Source organism: Giraffa tippelskirchi, chromosome 13 (genome assembly GCF_054371585.1).
Source record: "Giraffa tippelskirchi isolate mGirTip1 chromosome 13, T2T-mGirTip1v1.2.pri, whole genome shotgun sequence".
Classification (NCBI taxonomy): Eukaryota; Metazoa; Chordata; class Mammalia; order Artiodactyla; family Giraffidae; genus Giraffa; species Giraffa tippelskirchi.
Genome location: NC_137287.1, coordinates 22,503,373 through 22,517,827, shown reverse-complemented (window position 1 = coordinate 22,517,827; position 14,455 = coordinate 22,503,373). Strand labels below are relative to the sequence as shown.

Sequence of the window (14,455 nt, the reverse complement as noted above, 5' to 3'; positions counted from 1 at the left end):
ATACTCCTTTCCCAATTTGGAACCAGTCTGTTATTCCATGTCCGGTTCTAACTGTTGCCTCCTGACCTGCATACAGGTTTCTCAAGAGGCAGGTCAGGTGGTCTGGTATGCCCATCTCTTTCAGAATTTTCCAGAGTTTGTTGTGATCCACACAGTCAAAGGCTTTGGCATAGTCAATAAAGCAGAAATAGATGTTTTTCTGGAGCTCTCTTGCTTTTTCAATGACCCATCTGATGTTGGCAATTTGACCTCTGGTTCCTCTGCCTTTTCTAAAACCATCAGAGTTAAAACGAGTCAATTAATTATTGCATGTGAATAGCTATATTATTTTGAATCTTCACAGTTATTCCAGTTTTGTGCTATTCTCTCTTTGAACCAAAGCTTATACAAAATTGAATAACTTATTCTGTTATACAACTTGTGCAAGTTAGAACTAAGATTCACCACTCATATGCATAGTGCATTTTTCTCATGAGAAATGATAGCCATGGATGAATGGATAAAGAAAATGGGGTGTATATGTAATGGAATATTATTTATCCATAAATGAGGAAATCTTGCCATTTGAGACATTTCAGATATACCTTGAGAGCATTATAAGTCAAATAGAGAAAGATGAATATCATATTATTTCACTTACAAGTGGAATCTTTAAAAGAAGCTCATGGATAACAAACTGATGGTTGCCAAGAGGCAGGGATTGTGAGGTTGGGCAAATGGGAGAAAGGATTTAAAAGGTACAAACTTCCAGTTATAAAATAAGTAACTCATGGGGATGTAATGTACAGAATGGTAACTATAGATATTTATACTGAATTGTATAATTGAAAGTTGCTAAGAGAGTATATATTAAAAGTTCTCATCACACACAAAAAAGCACAAGTGTGTATGGTGATGGATGTTAATAAGACTTATTGTGGTGATCATTTCTCAACATATACAAATATCAAATTATTATGTTATATACCTGAAACTAATGTTATATATTAATTATATCTCAATTCTAAAAAGACTGAAGAAATTCATGCCAAGAGATATCATAATTAAACTTTGAAAGCTAAAGAAAAGCAGCTACAGAAAAAAATGATACCTTATCCATAAAGGCAAAACAATTCCTCTAATTTATAGATTTCTCATCAGAGAGCATAAACACCAGAAGAAGAAGCACATTATTTTCAAGTAAATAAAAAACTGTCTACTCAAAACTTCATATAGATAGGAAATAACTTTCAAGAATGAAGGGGAAATCAAGACATTTTCAGATGATGAATATCTATATAAATTTTTCACCTCTAGAAGTCCTGAAAGAATGGCTCTAGAGAGTCTGTAAACATAAATGATTAAAGAAAGAATTTTGAAGCATCAAGAAAAAACAATGAAAAAAGTAAAAATATAGGTGGACACTACATACTTTCTCCTCTTGAGTTTTTTCAAGTTTGGTGGTTAAAGCAAAAGTGGTAACAGCGTATGATAATGTTCTCCGTGTATATAGTGAGGATATTTAAGACAGTAGTAAATGGGGATGTTACAGAGATATAAATCATGGAAAAGTTTTTTACAGTTCACTCAGACTGATAAAAGGAAGAGCATCATGATTCTGTAAGGTATGTATGCATAATGTAATGTATCGAGCGATAGCTACAAAAAGTACGTCCAGTGATAAATGGGCTTCCCACTTGGCGCTAGTGGTAAAGAACCCATCTGCCGATGCATGATACATAAGAGACTCAGATTTGATCCCTGGGCCAGGAAGATCTCCTGGGTGAGGACACGGCAACCCACTCCAGTATTCTTGCCTAGAGAATCTTCATGGACAGAGGAACTTGGCAGGCTACACTCCACAAGGTCACACAGAGTCAGGCACGACTGAAATGACTCAGAACACATGCATGCATGCACAATTATAAACTAGAAGGAAAGAGTGAAAGAAAGGAAGAAAGTAAAAGAGAAAAGAAAAAATATGATCAGTTGAAGTTTAAAACTGGGTGAAAAATATTGCTTGTTATATAGCTATTTTCAGTTTCTAAAAATTCATTGAGTCCTATACTTAGGTGGATTTCCAAGTATGTATATCATATTTTAACACGAAGCTTTTATTAAGTAAAAAAGAAATTTGATCTTTACCGCTTTTATGAATCTACCGCTTTCACTATCATGAATTCAAAACCTTGTAATTATAAAGTTGTCTCATAAGTAATTGGAAAAGTACCAGCTCTTAGGCATTTACAACTTAAGTTTAAATGTTAAGTTACAACTAACTTTTAAACTTTAACCTTTAACTCTTATAGGTTAAAATGTTTGTATATGTAGCACACTACCAGGTGATTCTTCTGCTCCTGCTCCAATTTTCAAAACCTCTATCTAAAGTATTTTCAGAGAAAATAATATTTGAGGGCAAGGAGAGTCTCTGCTACTATCCAGTACTCTGGTTAGTGTGAGTGGGCATTCACCCAATGATTCTGACTATCTATGTTGGGAATGGACGCCTAGAACTATAGCAAGACAAAGTTCATGGAATTAAAAGTTTTGCCTCCATTAATGGATTTTGAGGGCTCAGCTAGTAAAGAATCTGCCTGCAGTGCAGGAGAACTGGATTCAACCCCTGGGTTGGGAAGATGCCCTGGAGAAGGGAAAGGCTACCCACTCCACTCTTCTGGCCTGGAGAATTCCATGGACTGTATAGATTTTGGACTGTAAAGAATTTTGAAAATATTTTGCATGACATACAAAGTTATTTAAACATACAATTAAATACATTAATTTTGAGCTTATTTGATAACCACTACTTAGTACTTCCTATTTGTTGACTTTTTAAAGTTTGCTCATTGAGTTAACTTTTAAAGTAAGTCCATATTTTATTTGTTGTTGTCATCAGTAATTGAGCGTAGTATATATACCTTGGAACGTGATGCAGTTGGAAGATACTTAATTGCAATGGCTGTCACAGGACTTCTTTTCTTCCTCTTGATATTCCTTATGGAGACCACCTTGTGGAAAGTGAAAACCTTTGTGTTTCGCTACATTTTGTTTGGTATCTTCAAAACATTCAATAAAGTAAGTATCTTATTGAATCAGAGATATTTCTAAGACCAAAAGCATATCTCTATCTGCCTAACTTCATTACTAAGATATAGGAATATAAATCACTCCATGTTGCCTTGGATAGATATGAATCAAAGATGTTTATCATAATTTGAATTTTAGTTTCTAAACATTATGACCTCTACCAGTCAGAACATGATACTGTAAAACATTTTGATCATAATAGAAAGCTTTCCCTTGAACATCTCTTGTGTCAGAAAACCATTTCCTCCCAAAATTGCTCATTCACCCTAAATTGATCCCTGGGTAGTTCTAATAAACTCCCAAGTGATATTGATTCTGTTGGCCTACAGAATGCATATTTAATAGCACATCTCTATTGCAGTTGTTTTCAAATGTTGGTATTTGTCAAAATCTCCCAGACTCTTTCTTAAAGTACAAAATTTTGGTCTCAGTTCTACTGCTAAATACAAAGTCTACATAGAAAAATCAGTTGTATATCTATATATAAGCCACAGACAAAAAGTTAAATATAAAATTATGTCATTTGAATAGCATAAAAACATTCAAATGGTATTATTTGAATTTAAAAAAATACCCAGGAATAAATCTAACAGAAGTTATGTAAGACATTTTCATGGAATATTACAAAAAAACAATTGAAATATTAAAGACCTATATAAGTGAAGAAATATACCATGTTCTTGCTTTGGAAAACCCAATCAAGGGGAGATGACAATTTTCCCTAGATTAATCTAAAGATTTAATGCAATCCCAATCAAAATCCTGTGTGTGTGTGTGTGTGCACGTGTGTGTGTGTAGAATGATCATCTGATCAGTTGATTCTAAAGTTTACATGGAAATGTAAAGTGATTTCAAAATGTACACAGAAATGCAAAGTGTTAAGAATCTCCAAGGAACTGTTGAGAAAGAACAAATATGGTAGACATATACTACCGTATATGTGTTTTTTAAACTATAGTAATTAAGGCAGAGAAATAGAGCAATGTAACAGAAAGAATAATTTTTATTAAAGTATGGTTATCTGCATAAGCTCAGATTTTTAGAAATGCAACTTTTCAGGCCCCATCCCTGACCTACTGAACCGGAAATTTTGGGATTAGAACCCATTATTCTTGTTTTAACGAGCCACTCAAGTAATTCTGTGCATGCTAAAGTTTGAGAACAATGGAACAAAATGTCTAGAAATAGATGCACAAATATGACAGAATTGACACAAAATGCAGTGAAGAGAGGATGTTCATCTCAATGATGCTGATTCAAATGGATTTCCATAAGCACATAATGAACTTTGATTCCCATCTTACTTCATACAGGTTAGTTTTAGTTTACAACTTTCCTACATCTAAGTGTGAAAGATAAAGCAATAAAGCTTTCAGAACAAAAACATAGCAAATATAACCATGATAGTGAAGGCATAATCATCAAAAGACATCATTAAATGAGTCAAAAGGCAAGTCACACAGAGGAAAAAATATTTTTAATTGAAAATCACTAATAAAATTGGCAGAAAATCCGATTTTAAAATGAGCAAAAGACTTGAACACTGACTTTACAAAAATGAACATACAAACATCCAGTAAGCATATGTAACAACATCAACAGTCACTGGTATGCAAAGAACACCACTGAGAGATACCACAATATACACATAAATATACTAAGTGTTGAAGAAACAGTACAATTGGAACCATCAAACACTGGTGTTAGGAATATAAACTGATACTCCATTAGAAAATTATCTGGCATTATCTTCAGGAGTCAGATAAAGGTAGCAGAATAGGAGTTTACTTGTTCCCAGAGAAATGCCAAAACTACAACTACAACTGTCTCCAATAGTAACCTAAAAGACTAGCAAAACAAAATTCATATAGTTAAGGATATATAGAAAAGGCCACATCAAGATGGGTAGGAGGGGCAGAGATGTGGGCTAGCCAGAACCCACAGGAGGAATATTACCCCAAGAAGTAATATTCAAGGAGGGAGGGGTTCAAGCTCCACATCAGGCTCCCCAGCCCAAAAGACCTGCACTGGGAAGATAAGTCCCCATAATGTCTGGCTCTGAGAATCTGTTGGGTTTATAACCAGGAAAACCAGTTGGCTGTGGAAAATCAAAACTCCCCTTGTGAAGAGCTTCCCTGGTGGCTCAGAGGGTAAAGCGTCTGCCTGCAGTGCGGGCGACCTGGGTTCGATCCCTGGGTCAGGAAGCTCCCCTGGAGAAGGAAATGGCAACCCACTCCAGCATTTTGGCCTGGAAAATCCCATGGACAGAGAAGCCTGATGGGCTACAGTCCATGGAGTCGCACAAAGTCGGACACGACTGAGCAACTTCACTTTCACTTTCTTGTGAAGAGCTTGTATACAAACTCAGATTTCTCCATGTCCCAGCACTGAGGACTTGCAAAGCACCTGGATCATATAAGAAGGAAATTAATTGATTAGTTTTAAGGCATATGCCAGAAGGGTAGGATCTGGTGGAACCATCTCAAAGAACAGAAGTGCTAGTAGATGTCATATATGTTTAGTCTCTTTCTACCTAGCTGATCCACTGTTGGTATGGATCATTTCTGTAATTCTCCAGATATATAACTAACATTGGGTGCCACACCCCAGCCTTATGCTAAGTGCCAGCCCCACCCAACCCAGTTCCCCTCCCTGCTTAGTCCTCAAAGTGGATCTCACTGCACCCCACCTGCAACCCCTCCAAATCATCTCCCTTTCCTGGAGACCAGCCCTACACACCAGCACACCTACAATGGTCACAGCTGGGCCTCACAACCAGCCATACTGAGCGGCAATCCTGCCCACGAGCACACCTACAGTAGTTGTGACCAGGTCTCAAGACAGTTGGGATGGGGACCAACCAGTCTGCAAAGGCACTGCAGCAGCTACCAAACCATGAAGCACGCCTGCAGGAATTGTGGCCCAACTGCAACAGGAAGGCACACAAGTATACATAAAGACACCCCTAGAGCACCTGGCTCTGATGACGAGGGGGAGTTGTTCCACTGGGATTCACTGGACACCAGTGGTCTACATAACATCACTCTTTCAAGGCCTAGAGCTATATCTGATATACCCAATACATACAAACAAACAGAGAGTGAGGCAAAATGCAGAGACAACATGACAAAACCTCATAAAACAAAAGTAATAAAAGAGTAAGACAAAACCTCATAAAAAGAACCAGATGAAACAAAAATGAACAATTATTAGATAAAGAATTCAAAGAAATAGTCATAAAAATCCTCACCAAACTCAGAAGAATGGATGAAATCAGTAAACTTCAACAAAGAGTTATAAAATATAAAAAAGAAGCAGTCAGAACTTCAGAATACAATAACAAATGAAAATACACTTGAGTAACTTAACAGCACATTAGAGGATGCAGAAGAGTGGATCAGCAATCTAGAAGACAGGGTAGTAGAAATCACCCAATTGGAATAGCAAAAAAGAAAAAAGAATTTTTAAAAAATGAGGACAGTTTAAGGGACCTCTGAGAAAACATTAAGCATAATAATATTTCCATTATAGGGATTGCAGGAGGAGAATTAAGGGGCAGAAACTCTATCTGAAGAAATAATGGCTGAAAATGTTTCTAAATTATTGAAGGAAACAGACATCCAAGTGCAAGAATCACAGAGTCCCAAACAAGATGAACCGAAAGACATTCATGCCAAAATACATTTTACTTAAAATAACAAAAATTAAAACTAATGAGTTTTGCAAGCAGCAAGGAAAAAAAAAGAAAGACTAGTTACATACAAGGGAACCACCATAAGATTATCAACTGATTTTTCAGCAGAATCTTTATAGGTAGGTAGAGACTGATGCCATATATTCAAATTACTGAAAGAAAAAAAAAAAATAACCAATAGTACTCTACCTGGCAAGGATTCATTCAGAATTCAAGGAGAGAGTTTCCCAAAGAAGCAAAAGTTTAAAGGAGTTTATCACCACTAAACTAGCCTTACAAGAAATAGTAAAGAGACTTCTTCAGGTAGAAAAAACAGAAAATGCCATAACTAGAAAAGGAAAATTATGAAAGGAAAAATGTCACCAGTAAAAGAAAACATATAGTAAAGACAATGATCAACCACCTATAGCAATAGTATGAATGTTAAAATACACAAGTAGTAAAATGGTATCTAAAACAATTAATTATGCAATATACAAAATTAAAAGATGCAAAATGTGACATCAAAAACATAAAATGTGGGGCATGATTGTACTTTTAAAACATGTTTGAACTCAAGTGATCATCAACTTAGGCTGCTTTATACTTAGGTTGTTACATACAAACCTCATGGTAAACACAAACGAAAAAAGCTATAATAGATATAAAAAATTTAAAAAGAAGAAATATAAACATAGCACCAAAGAAAGTCATCAAATTACAAGGAAAGAGAACAAGAAAGAATCAGAGAACTAAACAGAAAACTACTAACATAACAGCAATAAGTAAATACTATCAATAATTACTTTGAATGTACATGGAATAAATATTCCATTCAAAAGACACAGAGTAGTTGACTGGATTTTTTTTTAAAGACCCATATGTATGCAACCCTCAAAGACTTACTTAAGAGGTAAAGACACATACATACTGAAAGAGAATTGATGGAAAAGATATTCCACGCAAATGAAAAGAAAGCTGTGGTAGCAATGATTATATATTTTTTTTAATTTACTTTAAAACAAACACTGCATTGAGATGTAAAGGTCATTGCATAATTATAGAGTGATCAATACAATAAAAAAGATAAGATTTGCAAATATCTATGTACCTAACAAAGGGATACAGGTATAAAGCAAGATAGTGCCAGTTGTATAAAACTAGAAGAGGACTTTAACACCCCACTTGTTTTAATAGGTAGACCATCCAGAAAGAAAATCAATGAGAAAACATTGTATTGGGTTGGCCAAAAATGTTCCTTTGGGTTTTCCCATAGCATTTTATGGAAAAACATGAATGAAATTTTTGGCCAACACAATACTTACACAACAGGCAATAGCAAGGAGAGATAAGAAAGCCCTCATAAGTAAACAATGTAAAGAAATAAAGGAAAACAATTGAATGGGAAAGATTAGAGATCTCTTCAAGAAAATTAGAGATACCAAGGGAACATTTCATGTAAGGATTGGCACAGTACAGGATAGAAACAGTAAGGACCTAACAGAAGTAGAAGAGATTAAGAAGAGATTGCAAGAATACACTGAAGAACTGTACAAAAAAGGTCTTCATGACCCACATAACAACTATGATGTGGTCACTCACTTAGAGTCAGATTTCCTAGAGTGTCAAGTCAATTGGCCCTAGGAAGAATTACTAGTAACAAAGCTAATGGAGATGATGGAATTCCAGCTGAGCTATTTCAAATCCTAAAAGATGACACTGTTAAAGTTTCAGCAATATGTCAGTAAATTTGGAACACTCTGACGACTGAAAAAGGTCAGTTTTCATTCCAACTCCAAATAAGGGAAGTGCCAAAGAATGTTCAAACTATCACACAAGTGCATTAATTTCACATGCTATTAATGTAATGCTCAAAATAACTCAAGCTAGGCTTCAACACTATTTTAGCCAAGAACTTCTAGATGTGCAAATTGAATTTAGAAAACGCAGAACCAGAGACCAAATTGCAAACATCCATTGGATCATAGAAAAAGCAAGAGAATTCCAGAGAAACACCTGCTTCTGCTTCATTGACTATGCTAAAGCCTTTGACTATGTGAATCACAACAAACTATGGAAAAATGTACTGGTTCAACATTAAGAAAGAACTACATCAAGGCTGTATATTGTCACCCTGCTTATTTAGCTTACATGCAGAGTACATCATGTGAAATATCAGGCTAGAATCACAAGCTGGAATCAAGATTGCCAGGAGAAACATCAACAACCTCAGATATGCAAATGATACCATTCTAATGGCAGAAAGCGAAGAGGAACTAACTCTTTTTATCATTAAAAGCTGGCTTAAATCTCAACATTCAAAAAATTGATATCATGGCATCTGGTCCCATCACTTCATGACAAATAGATGGGGAAACAATGGAAACAGTGACAGATTTTATTTTCTTAGTCTCCAAAATCACTGCAAACTGTGAATGCAGCCATGAAATGAAAGGACACTTGCTCCTTGAAAGAAAAGCTATGCCAAACCTAGACAGCATATTAAAAAGCAGAGACATCACTTTGCCTGTAAAGGTCCATGTAGTCAAGGTTACAATTTTTCTAGTAGTCATGTACAGATGTGGAAGCTGAACCATAAAGAAACGAAAGCTGAGCACCAAAGAACTGATGCTTTTGAACTGTGGTGCTGGAGAAGACACTTGAAGGTCCTTTGGACAGCAGGGAGATCAAACCAGTTAATCCTAAAGAAATCAATCTTGAAAATTCACTGGAAGGACCAATGCTGAAGCTGAAGCTCCAATACTTTGGCCACCTGATGTGAAGAGCCAGTTCATTGGAAAACACCCTGATGCTGGGAAATATTAAAGTCAGAAGGGGAAGCGGGCAACAGAAGATGAAATAGTTGGATGGAATCACTCACTCAATGGACATGAGTTTGAGCAAACTAAGTGAAATATTGAAGGACAGGGAAGCCTGGTGTGCTGCCATTCATGAGGTCACAAAATGTTGAACATGACTTAGTGACTGAATATCAGCAACAAAGACATATATTATGCTTAAATAAATAGCTTATACTAAAAATAGTGTTAAAGCATTCAAAATATTTTGCAGTAAATGTCAGTAAGATCTGTAGTTAATAGACCTGAACCAGTGTTAATTTCTTAGCTTTGATCAACGTATCATTATTATAGGATGTCATTAGGCAAAGTTAAAATGTATACTAGAGCTGTCCTGTTTTTATAGCTCTTCTGTACATCTAAATTCTTTCAAAATAAAAAGAATGACATACAAGTCATAGAGTATTCTTTCATGTTCTTTTCACTCTGTGGGATGTCTTACTTATTCTTTCTCTCCCATCATAAGTTGCCTGATGAGCTCCTATTTTATTTAAATTCATCTTAAACATTTCTTATGTGAGTCTGTCCTTGGATCCCACTCTTCTTCTCTGAAAGAAAAGTGTTACTCTTTCCATACTCTCAACTTTCTGATATCTTATAAGATAAGTATACATTTATTATTAAAAATAACTTTATATTTAATGAAAATAAAAATAAATTATTTAAAAATAACTTTTTGTTATAATTAATAGGTTTGTTGTGATTGCAGTTTTTTGTGAAGTGCCCATTTTGTTAAGAACATGCTACTTGCTCATGGTATAGGATTTAAACTTTGGATGTAGGAAATATGTGAGAGCTGAGTTGATATGCAGGAAGTCAATTGGAAATTACTCAAAACTTCTGTTTTGACATTTTTGAGATTATCCCAGTTTAGCCTTCCTGCAGCCAACCAGTGTAGACCAGATGTCTAAAGTGCATCCATATCTATGGTCTTATTTTTTAAATATAGGATAGAGTGTCCAAGGAACTATCTGGGGAATCTGAAGATGAAGATGTTCAAAATGAAAGAGATAGAATCCTGGAGCACCCTCAGGAGTCACTGAATTCTGTAGTGCTTATTAAGGAGCTCACAAAGGTAACATTATTCAATGAACAATTTATGATGGTTTAATTTCTATTAAAGAGTATGTCATTAATGTCAAGGGCTTACTGTGGTTCTTTGAATCTATGTGTACTCTCTCAAGAGAATAGAAGAACTCTTGTGAAACTATCTGAGGTGGTCCATGGGAGTCTGAAGTATTGTTTGTATGTGACCTGTTAGTATTCTTTACTATATTATGTTTTCTGTATTTTTTTAAGGTGTATTTTTCAACCCCGGTCGTTTTAGCTGTGAGAAATATCTCCGTTACAATCCAAAAGCAGGAGTGCTTTGGGTTGCTTGGATTAAATGGAGCTGGGAAAACTTCTACCTTCCAAATTTTGACTGGAGAGGAGGTTGCTTCCTCTGGGGATGTGTTCGTTGAGCGCCTCAGCATCACCAAAAATATCCTAAAGGTAAGACATCCTTATTGCCTGAGGTGTGAGAAACATGATTTGTGGATGAAGGTCAGAAGCAACTTGTGGGAAATGATAGACATGAATCATGGTAGGCATTGATATCGCTACTGTTGACTTAGCCCATGGATGCTAGAGAGAAATGAGAATTTTGGTCAGAGACGGTGAGGCAATTAGAGCAGCCTTACCATGAAAATCTAAGAGTGTCTTTAACTTTCTTTAAAACTATCGGAGAGCAAGATGGTAAAATAGGAGACCCTTGACTTTCCCTCCTTGGATGCACCAAATAAACAGTTAAACAGGGATCCATTCCCTCTGAGATGAATCCAGAACTAGTTGAAAGACTCCTATATATCACACAACTGAGAAAATATCCACATCAAGATGGGTAGGATAAGCTGAGACATACTTGCACCATAAAACCCACCCACAAAACAGTGCATTACAATCAGAATGGAACTCCCAACTCCCAGCTTCACACATTTAGCTCCTCAACTTTTTGTCTACCACCCAAAAGACGGTTTCTCAAACCACCTAGCTCTGAGGGCAAATGGGATGTGGTATTCATGAACCCCCTGGAATGTGGAGAGCCAAACAGCAGTTTCAACAGGTGTGTAAGAACTAGTAGTCCTCTAGGAGCCTGAATGGGCAAGTGATCATTTCCTCAGCCTTCAGGGCACTGTTAGGACTTGTCACACCTTAATCTCCTAAGGCCACTAACACACACAAAGGTTTAGAGAAGCACAGAAGTTTAGGAGGATCTAAGAATCCCTGGCAAGGCTGGTGAGATAAGAGGTAGAAGTGGAGTGTTATTGCATGCTAATAAACTTAAGTTGATATTAGCTTTAAAAAGCCTCTTGGTAACTACAAAGAAATATCTTTAGATATTTCACTCATAAAAGGAGAAACAAATCAAAATCTATCAAAAAAAAAAAAAAGAGGAAGACAGCAAGAGAGAAAAAGAGGAACAAAAGAATTATAAGATTAAATAAAACACTTAAAAATTACAATAGTAAATCCTTCCCTATCAATAAATCTAAATGGATTAAATTCATTATACTCACAGAAAATAAAAAAGAAGCAGAGGGACTAAATAGATGAATAACAAAGATCCAACTATATGCTATTTACAAGAAACTTACTGTAGATTCAAGGGTATAAATTGACTAAAATGAAGACATCTGTTCAGTTCAGTTGCTCAGTCATGTCCAACTCTTTGCAGCCCCATAGGCTGCAGCCTGCCAGGCTTCCCTGTCCATCACCAACTCCCAGAGTTAGCTCAAACTCATGTCCATCGAGTCGTTGATGCCATCCAACCATCTCATCCTCTGTCATCCCCTTCTCCTGCCTTCAATCTTTCCCAGCATCAGGGTCTTTTCCAATGAGTCAGTTCTTCGCATCAGGTGGCCAAAGAAAGTATTGGAGTTTCAGCTTCAGAATCAGTCCTTCCAATGAATATTCAGGACTGATTTCCTTTAGCATTGACTGGTTTGATCTTCTTGCAGTCCAAGGGTCTCTCAAGAGTCTTCTCCACCACCACAGTTCAGAGCATCAATTCTTTGGTGCTCAGCTATCCTTATATTCCAGCTTTCACATGCACACACGACTACTAGAAAAACCATAGCTTTGACTAGACAGGCCTTTGTTGGCAAAGTAATGTCTCTGCTTTTTAATATACTGTCTAGGTTGGTCATAGCATTTCTTCCAAGGAGCAAGCCTCTTTTAATTTTATGGCTGCAGTCACCATCTACAGTGATTTTGGAGCCAAGAAACCAAAGTCTGTCACTGTTTCCATTGTTTCCTCATCTACTTACCATGAAGTGATGGGACTGGATGCCATGATCTTAGTTTTCTGAATGTTGAGCTTTAAGCTAACTTTTTCACTCTCCTCTTTCACTTTCATCAAGAGGCTATTTAGTTCCTCTTTACTTTCTGCCATAAGGGTGATGTCATCTGCATATCTGAGGTTATTGGTATTTCTCCTGGTAATCTTGATTCCAGCTTGTGTTTCAACAGATGATGCTGTTAAAGTGACGCACAAATTTGCCAGCAAATTTGGAAAACACAGCAGTGGCCTCAAGACTAGAAGAGGTCAGTTTTCATTCCAATCCCAAAGAAAGGCAATGCCAAGGAATGTTCAAATTACTGCACAACTGCTCTCATCTCACACGCTAGCAAAGTTATGCTCAAAATTCTCTAAGACAGGCTTCAACAATATGTGAACTATGAAATTCCAGATGTTCAAGCTGGATTTAGAAAAGGCAGAGGAACCAGAGATCAAATTGCCAACATCTGCTGGATTATAGAAAAAGCAAGAGAGTTCCAGAAAAACATCTACTTCTGCTTTACTGGCTACACCAATGCCTTTGACTGTGTAGATCACAACAATCTGTGGAAAATTCTTTAAGAGATGGGAATACCAGACCACCTTACCTGCCTCCATAAGGTAAAGTGGACACATTACCTTACCAACAAAGGTCCATCTAGTCAAAGGTATGATTTATCCAGTAGTCATGTATGGATGTGAGAGTTGGACAGTAAAAAAGCCGACTGCCAAAGAATTGATGCCTTTTGAACTGTGGTGTTGGAGAAGACTCTTGAGAGTCCCTTGGACTGCAAGAACATCAAATCAGTCAATCCTAAAGAAGCAACAGTTAGAACCAGGCATGGAACAACGGACTGGTTCCAAATTGGGAAAGGAGTATGTCAAGGCTGTATATTGTCATCCTGCTTATTTAACTTCTATGCAGAGTACATCTTGCGAATGCCAGGCTGGATGAACCCCAAGCTGGAATCAAGATTGCCAAGAGAAATATCAATAACCTCAGATATGCAGATAACACCACCCTTATGGCAATTAGTGAAGAGGAACTGAAGAGCCTCTTGATGAAAATGAGAAGAGTGAAAAAGTTGGCTTAAAATTCAACATTCAAAACACTAAGGTCAAGGCATCTGGTCCCATCACTTCATGGCAAAGAGATGGGGAAACAATGGAAACAGTGAGAGACTTTATTTGGGGGGCTCCAAAATCACTGCAAATGATGACTGCAGCCATGAAATTAAAAGACAGTTACTCCTTGGAAGGAAGGTTATAACCAACCTAGACAGCATATTAACAAGCAGAGACATTACCTTACCGACTAAGGTCCATCTAGTCAAAGCTATGATTTTTTCAGTAGTCATGTGTAGATGTGAGAGTTGGACTGTAAAGAAAGCTGAATGCTGAAGAGTTGTTGCTTTTGAACGTGGTGTTGGAGAAGACTCTTGAGAATCCCTTGGACTGGAGATCAAACCAGTCAATCCTAAAGGAAGTCAGTCCTGAATATTCATTGGAAGGACTGATACTGAAGCTGAAACTTCAATC

At 36.6% G+C, this 14,455-nt stretch overlaps 1 protein-coding gene across 11 annotated transcripts in view; it reads left to right on the top strand.

Moving 5' to 3' along the window:
- LOC145531644 (phospholipid-transporting ATPase ABCA3-like) overlaps window positions 1-14,455 on the top strand; it is a 234,321-nt gene that overhangs the window by 183,037 nt on the left and 36,829 nt on the right. For all 11 annotated transcript variants that reach the window (XR_014072622.1, XR_014072623.1, XR_014072621.1 and 8 more), the window contains 3 exons: window positions 2,876-3,054; window positions 10,547-10,672; window positions 10,897-11,091. Coding sequence is in view for 8 of the 11 variants with exons in the window: in XM_081554592.1 (XP_081410718.1) it covers window positions 2,876-3,054; window positions 10,547-10,672; window positions 10,897-11,091 (500 nt within the window). In the remaining 3 variants the exon portion in view is untranslated. The remainder of the gene's footprint in view (window positions 1-2,875; window positions 3,055-10,546; window positions 10,673-10,896; window positions 11,092-14,455) is intronic.